The sequence below is a fragment of the Lemur catta genome, chromosome 1 (genome assembly GCF_020740605.2).
Source record: "Lemur catta isolate mLemCat1 chromosome 1, mLemCat1.pri, whole genome shotgun sequence".
NCBI classification, from domain to species: Eukaryota; Metazoa; Chordata; class Mammalia; order Primates; family Lemuridae; genus Lemur; species Lemur catta.
Window position 1 is genome coordinate 41,911,706 of NC_059128.1, and position 7,829 is coordinate 41,919,534.

Consider the following 7,829-nt stretch of genomic DNA (forward strand, 5'->3'; position numbering starts at 1 on the left):
CACCTCTGTCTTCAAAAAGGTTAGGCCTGGGGGGAGGAGGGGAACCAGCTTGTTTTACTAGGGTCCTCTTTCAGAGGGTCATCACCAAGGCTTTCCACAAAACGCACTTTAAAAAATGTTTTGGAAGCAAAGTCACCTTTTAACAGCCCAAGAGGTATCCCTTTCAGGCATACAGCTCTGCACACAGCCTGTTTCTCAACGTTTGGAAATCCTTTAACAGTTTATGGAAGGCCACCCTTTAAACCAATCCAACAGCTCCTTTCTCCATAACCTGATTTTAGAGGTGTTTCATTATCTCTAATTACTCCGGGTAAATGGTGATTACTCAGTGTTTTAATCATCAGTTTGGGCAGCAGTTACTCTAAACTCAGGGAAGCCCAGACTCCCATGGGTATTTTTGGAAGGTACGGCGACTAGTCGGTGCATGCTTTCTAGTACCTCTGCACGTGGTGCCCAGGTGAGCCCCGGCCGCCTCCCAGAGCTGGAGGCAGCGGCGTCCCAGCCCGGCAGCAGCTGCGGGCTCCGGCGCTGCCCGGGCTTCCGGGACCCGGGCCTGCGAGGCGAGGCCTGGCGGCTGCATGGGAGGATGTGGGCGGGGCTCCCATCCGCAGAAAGGGAGGCGAGCAAGGGAGGAGGGAAGAAGGGAGGGGCTGCTGGGGAAGAGGAGGAGGAAGGAAAGAAAGAAAGAGAGGGAGGGAAAGAGGAGGAAGGAGAAGATGCAAGAGGGCAGAGCGGGAGGGAGGGAGGGAAGGAGCGCTGAGCCCGGCCCGGAAGCTAGGTGAGTTTGGCGACGGAGCAGAGGGACTGGAGCCTGACACGCCGCTGCTGCTCGGGCTGAGGATCGCCTCTGTCCCTGATGGGATTCCCGTCCGAGCCGTCTCGAGCCTGCAGCGCCCCAGTCCCCGGCCCTCGCCCAGGTTCACTGCAGCCGCTCAGAGGTCCCCGGGAACTGCTGCTGGCGAGCCCGCTACTGCAGGGACCTATGGTGAGCCAAGCTACCTGGCGAGGGGCGCCAGGCAGAGGGGGCCAGGGAGCATCCTTGGGGGCAGAACCTGGGGCCTCAGACTGTCGCTGAGGCAAAAGGTGGCCTAATTTTTTTTCCAACGGTGGTGCTGGAGGTGGGGATGCTGTCGCTGAAAGACACTTCCATATCTGCTACTGCCTCTGCCCAGGCCTTCTCGGTCCTGCGGTCCTTGGGCGATTTCCACCTTTGGGAGGTGCGGGCAGGAGAGGCGGGAAAGACTGTGGGTGTCGAGCTGAACGTGTTGCCCGCAGGCTGGCGGTTGCGATCCCCGGACGGACGGGCAGGGAGAGGACGGAGAGAGACGCCTCTGGGGCCCGGAGAGAGTGAGGGGGCTGAGGGACAGCGAGGTGGGAGAGAACACCTAGCCGGGGCCCGTCCCGCTGTGCGGAGCGCAGTCCTGAGGCCGTCTGGCGAGCGCGCCACTCCAGAGGCTGGGTCGAGGGGAGTGTCGCCCAGCCTGGCCCCTAGCTGGCGGGGCGCCCCTGAGAGCTTGCGATCCGCAGCTGCAGGACGCGCCTTCTCCACGAGCTATTTTCGTCTACTTGCGGAACCCGAGGAGCCTCTCTTATCATTTCATGGTGTAGAGTCTGTAGGGACGATGGCCAGGGTGGCAGGGGCTCCTAGGACTCATCTTTCTGCCCTGTCGTGTCCTGTGGGGAGTCGCTGGCGGGACGCACGGCGGACGCCCGGCTGTTCCGGGCCCTCCCAGCCCCGAACCGACGGGAAAGGATCCCGGGATTCCCGGGTCCCAGCAGACCCTTTCAGCGGGAGTTGGACCCGGAGCCTCTGACACTTCCTGGGCACCGCGGAGGCTGATGGTTTGCCAGGATCGCAGTGTATAAGGTGAAGGCTGTGTGAGACGTGAAAACCCCAAAAGACGCGTAGTTGGTAAACTGAGGCTACCTCTAAACAAACTTCGGCGTTGGGAGAAGAGTCGGGTAGGCTCATGAAGGACAACCGCCCAGAGTTGCATTCCTGCCCCCCCCCAAGAAAAAGTTCTGGAGTTGAAAGTTCTTTTGTCATTTATCTTTTTAATTAAAAAATTAGAAGAAAAACGTGATTAGAGACGAATCCTACTGAATCCGATATTGAAACACACCCCTCTCTTCCCCTATCCGCTCTGTGTTAGCGCAGCGAGCGCTCCCGCCACAGCCCTGGGAGATTCCTAGGGGTCGAGGATTGTCCCGGGATCCCGAGAGCCCGCCCCTGCTACTGTCTCTTCCCCTGTGGGCACCGGCTTGTCCCCGTGTGCTTATCCCACCCTGTAGCTCCCCTCACGTGGACTTTTTAGGGCTTCTGGCGTCTCAAAAAACCCTTGCTCTTCCTAGCCCTTTCGCAGTCTGCCCCAGCGGTGGCGCGGGACCGGGAAAGGCGAAAGCCGCTCAAAAAGACGCGCGGCCCTCGCGGGGCGCCGACAGTCGCGCATGGGCGCCGGCAGCCTCCGCACCCTGACCCCGCGGTGTCAGGCGGCGCCGGGCAGCAGCGGCCGGGAGGGTGGGCTGAGCTGCTCGATCCTTTGACTCCTCTTTCTCTAAACCAAGTTCATGTGTGGAGGGTGGGGCGGACAATCCGAGCCCTCGAGCTCCAAAGCGACCCAAGGCAGGAACTGGGAGCAGCCTCAGGAAAAGGGAGGCCGGGTGGAGTGGGCTTTAGGGCAGGAGTCTTAGGGCTCGGGCCACCGAAGTGGCCCGGCGGCGGCCCTGGCTGAACGCAGAGATGCGCCGGATCAGGTTTTCGAACAGGCCCTTGCGCTGAGCAACCCACGCGGGCGGCATCTTCGATTAGAGTCAGGACATCCCAGTAATTGCTTGAGCTGTGGGTTGGCAAAATTCTTCAAGGAATATTTGCTGCGACTTTGCAGCTGGTGCAAAGGAGGAAGGGGGTGGGGGAAGGAAGTGGCGGGGGGAGGAGTGTGGTGGTTTAAAAAATAAGCCAAGCTGGGGCGGGGAGAGAGAGGGAGAGAGACGCAGACGCAGAGGTCGAGCGCGGGCCGAAAGCTGTTCACAGTTTCCTCGACTCCTGGGAACGTGGGGGGATTTCCTTTCTGCGCCGGGTCGGGAGTTGTAAAACCTCGGCGACATTAAGACCTGAAAAATGTGATGCGCCTTTGCTGCCGCGACGCCTCTTTCTGAATCTGCCGGGAGCCGTGAGCCCCCGTGTCCGCCCCTCTGCCTTGAACGGCCCCGCCGACCGGCTCTCTGGGGATGTTTTGCTGGGGATGGGGGACACAGCGGTCGCCGCGGTGCGGGGATTCTCGTAATGGAACCGGAGAAATTACTGTAGCAGCCGCTCCCTCTCACTTTCCCACACCAAACACCCCCCCAACACCCCCTCGCCCGGCCCCGTGCGTGACAGGGTCTGCAGCTTTTGCCTGAGAGCTAAATCGGCTGCCCTGCCCATCTGAGCACTCGCAGGCGTTCACCAGGGGTGACTGGCTGTCGCTGGGAACGATATTGGCCTTGCGAAGACCCTGGGGAGGAGTGGCGGAGTGCATGTGTGCGTGTGCGGGGTCCCTTAGCGCTTTCGTTTTTAAGTGACTCTTGGTGGTGAGGCTTTGGGCAGCAAAGACTCCCCGCCGCCCCTGGCCCCACTTGAGCCGGATTCGAGGTGCAAAGCTCGGCCCCCATGGTGCGCCCAGATACTCCAGTGTCAGGCGGTCTGGCGTGAGGTCCGGACCGGACTAACCGCGCGCTGCAGGTAGAAGAAGCGAGACCTGGGTTCTCCGGAGGCGATGAGCGCCCCAGCGGCCAGGCACTGGCCGAGGGCTCTGCGGAGCGCCGCCGGGGGCTCCTCCCGGGCCGCGGAGGCTCGGGCGGCGGGCGCAGAGGTTGGCCCAGCACGGAGGGGGCGGGCCGAGCGGGCGGGGGGGCGCGGGGCAGGGGAGGGCCCGTGGGCCCTTTCGCCGCCCGCCGCGGGGAGGGGCCTCTGCGTTCACGTGACTCGGAGGGGCTGGAAGAAAAACAGAGCCCGTCTGCGCTGGAGTCTCATTATATTCAAATATTCATTTTAGGAGCCATTCCGTAGTGCCATCCCGAGCAACGCACTGCTGCAGCTTCTCTGAGCCTTTCTAGCAAGTTTGTTCAAGATTGGCTGTCAAGAATCATGGACTGTTATTATATGCCTTGTTTTCTGTCAGTGAGTAGACACCTCTTCCTTCTCCCTCACCCGGGAATTCACTCTGCCCTCCCCACCCTGCTCGCCGTCTGTCCCTCCCGTCGGACCTCCCTTCTAGCGTCCGTGCCCCGCGCTCTGGCAGCGCTGTCGCTCCTTCTTGGCCCGGCAGCCGGGGCGCTCGAGGCGTGCCGGTTCCTTTTAAAGCGCTGCTTGCTCCCACTCGCCCTCTCAGATCGGGTGCGTTGCAAGAAAGGGGAGCGCGAGGGGGCTAAAGAAGTGAAAGATCGGCAGCCCGGGGCTGTACCTTGAGGGCTAACCACTCCCTTCCCCTGCCCCACTTGCTTGGGGAGCGCCCAGTGCCTCCGTGGCGCGTTCCCAGCCTCTTGTCAAAACTCACAGAGGTCGCTCCGGAATCGCCCCCCACCCCTTCCCTGGGAGGGAGCGAGCGGCACGATCAGAGCACTTTGGCCGAACATTTCAAACTCATCGGCCACAATAAACTAACCGTCAAGCCACCTGGTCACCCCCCAGACCACCTTCTCGGCCTCTGGAGCCTGCCGCCCTCTGTCTTCGCCCTGCCCCAGTTTCTCGCCTTCCCTCCCTCCGGCTCCAGACCAGCTGGAAGTTGTGGAAGTTGGGTTCGGAGGGCGGAGGAAGCGGGTGGGGAGGGGGTGGAGGAAGAGGGGGAGAAGCTGAAGGTCTGAAGTGGAGGCGAGGGCATTTTAACTCTCCCTCCCCCACCCTTTTCTACCTTCTCAATGTTAACTGTTTATCCTTGAAGAAGCCACGCTGAGATCATGGCTCAGATAGCAGTTGGGACAAAAAAAGATTAACAGGATGGAGGCTATCTGATTTGGGGTTATTTGACTGTAAACAAGTTAGACCAAGTAATTACAGGGCAATTTTTACTTTCAGGCCCTGCATGGCTGCAGCCGGTGGTGGCGGTGGGGGGGTGTGCTAGGGAGAAGACACAAACCTGATCTTCCTGACCTGTTTTACATCTTGACCCTCCATTTCTAGTCCTATATATGCATATGCAGAGACATCTCTGTTTCTCTCTATTTATTGGTGTTTATTTATTCTTTAACCTTCTACCCCCTCCCCCTCCCCAGAGACACCATGATTCCTGGTAACCGAATGCTGATGGTCGTTTTATTATGCCAAGTCCTGCTAGGAGGCGCGAGCCATGCTAGTTTGATACCTGAGACGGGGAAGAAAAAAGTCGCCGAGATTCAGGGCCACGCGGGAGGACGCCGCTCAGAGCAGAGCCATGAGCTCCTGCGGGACTTCGAGGCGACACTTCTGCAGATGTTCGGGCTGCGCCGCCGCCCGCAGCCTAGCAAGAGCGCTGTCATTCCGGATTACATGCGGGATCTTTACCGGCTCCAGTCTGGGGAGGAGGAGGAGGAAGAGCAGATCCATGGCACTGGTCTGGAGTATCCTGAGCGCCCGGCCAGCCGGGCGAACACCGTGAGGAGCTTCCACCACGAAGGTCAGTCCCTGCCCCAGTGTGGGTGGGGGAGGTCTCCTAGGGCTGCCTGGAGGAGTAGTGGAAGCCGAGTTCGGGTTACATCAAAGCCCCAATCCAGGAGGCTAGGGAACAGAGCTGCTTACCTCCAAGAATTTTCAGAGCTGCCACTGAACTTACTTTTTGGAGACAGAGGGGGAGGGGTTCAGGAGAAGGGGAATGACACCACTCAGACGTGGGTTAGCCCCAGCAGCGTGTTTTTGCTATATCAAAGCCTTTTCTGCCGGGTTTGCTGCCCTTTTTTTCAAAAGCACCTACTGAATTTAATATTACAGCTGTGTGTTTGTCGGGTTTATTCAATAGGGGCCTTGTAATCCGATCTGAATGTTTCCTAGCGGATGTTTCTTTTCCAAAGTAAATCTGAGTTATTAATCCACCAGCATCATTACTGTGTTGGAATTTATTTTCCCCTCTGTAACATGATCAACAAGGCATGCTCTGTGTTTCCAAGATCGCTGGGGAAATGTTTAGTAACATGCTTGATAGTGGAAGAGGGAGAGGGTAGTTGTGTGCATGTTTCCTCCTGCCTGTGTTCTGTTGGCCCCTCTTTTTCTTTACAACCACTTGTAAAGAAAACTGTGTACACAAAGCCAAGCAGGGGATTTAAAAGGGGAGTCTGATGGTGGTGGAGTAAAGGAGTTGACACATGGAAATTATTAGACATAGAAAGGAGGTTGGGAGATACTTTTTGTCTTTGGTGCTTGACAAATGCTAGCTACGTTTTGCTGGTTTAGCTGCCCCACTTATCTGCTCCTTCAAATTAAAAGGCATACTTATTCCCCCAATAAGTTTCCACTACACATGAGCAGAATTCACTATTCATTGTCCAACTCTGACCTGTCTCTTGACTTTTCTATCTCTGAAAAAAGTTCACGTGCTTTTTCTTTTCCCCTCTCTTTCCAACTGTGCCTAGAACATCTGGAGAACATCCCAGGGACCAGCGAAAACTCTGCTTTTCGTTTCCTCTTTAACCTCAGCAGCATCCCAGAGAACGAGGTGATCTCCTCTGCAGAGCTTCGGCTCTTCCGGGAACAGGTGGACCAGGGCCCTGATTGGGAGCAGGGCTTCCACCGTGTAAACATTTATGAGGTTATGAAACCCCCAGCAGAAGTGGTGCCTGGGCACCTCATCACACGACTACTGGACACGAGACTGGTCCACCACAATGTGACACGGTGGGAAACTTTTGATGTGAGCCCTGCGGTCCTTCGCTGGACCCGGGAGAAGCAGCCAAACTATGGGCTGGCCATTGAGGTGACTCACCTCCATCAGACACGGACCCATCAGGGCCAGCATGTCAGGATTAGCCGATCGTTACCTCAAGGGAGTGGGAATTGGGCCCAGCTCCGGCCCCTCCTGGTCACCTTTGGCCATGATGGCCGGGGCCATGCCTTGACCCGACGCCAGAGGGCCAAGCGTAGCCCTAAGCATCACCCACAGCGGGCCCGGAAGAAGAATAAGAACTGCCGGCGCCACTCGCTCTATGTGGACTTCAGCGACGTGGGCTGGAATGACTGGATTGTGGCCCCACCAGGCTACCAGGCCTTCTACTGCCACGGGGACTGTCCCTTTCCACTGGCTGACCACCTCAACTCAACCAACCATGCCATTGTGCAGACCCTGGTTAACTCTGTCAATTCCAGTATCCCCAAAGCCTGTTGTGTGCCCACTGAACTGAGTGCCATCTCCATGCTGTATCTGGATGAGTATGACAAGGTGGTACTGAAAAATTATCAAGAGATGGTAGTAGAGGGATGTGGGTGCCGCTGAGATCAGGCAGTCCTTGAGGATAGACAGATACACACACACACAAACACACACACGTTCCCATCCACTCACCCACACACTACACAGACTGCTTCCTTATAGCTGGACTTCTATCTTTAAAGAAAAAAAAAGGAAAAAAACCTAAACATTCACCTTGACCTTATTTATGACTTTACGTGCAAATGTTTTGACCATATTGATCATATATTTTGACAAAATATATTTATAACTACATATTAAGAGAAAAAAATAAAATGAGTCATTATTTTAAAGGTAAACTACGGCCTTTTCCTCTTTAATCCTTCCTCTTTTCCTTCAGTTCTATCTTGAATGAGGTTTCTTTTCTGTTGAGGTGGGATGGAGGCTGGACGAAGTCAGAGGGTGGTAACTGGAGGT

At 56.9% G+C, this 7,829-nt stretch overlaps 1 protein-coding gene across 2 annotated transcripts; it reads left to right on the plus strand.

The window, feature by feature from the left end:
* The first annotated feature begins 672 nt into the window (after positions 1–672).
* Positions 673–7,547, plus strand: BMP4 (bone morphogenetic protein 4). Of its 2 annotated transcripts, none has more exons than XM_045566977.1 (4): positions 673–985; positions 4,035–4,159; positions 5,251–5,630; positions 6,580–7,547. In XM_045566977.1, exons 3-4 carry the CDS (start codon positions 5,258–5,260, stop codon positions 7,434–7,436), a joined length of 1,230 nt encoding a protein of 409 aa, XP_045422933.1. In that variant the 5' UTR covers positions 673–985; positions 4,035–4,159; positions 5,251–5,257; the 3' UTR covers positions 7,437–7,547. The 2 variants fall into 2 exon arrangements, with proteins under 2 accessions (XP_045422933.1, XP_045422936.1); XM_045566980.1 differs by having other exon boundaries at positions 713–985; positions 5,304–5,630.
* Positions 7,548–7,829: the final 282 nt, after the last annotated feature.

Bases quoted from the DNA above. Each gene is read 5' to 3' on its own strand.
- BMP4 (XM_045566977.1), top strand. From the start codon at position 5,258: ATGATTCCTGGTAACCGAATGCTGATGGTCGTTTTATTATGCCAAGTC. The intron at 5,631-6,579 runs GTCAGTCCCTGC...AACTGTGCCTAG, and splicing joins GAGGAGCTTCCACCACGAAG to AACATCTGGAGAACATCCCA.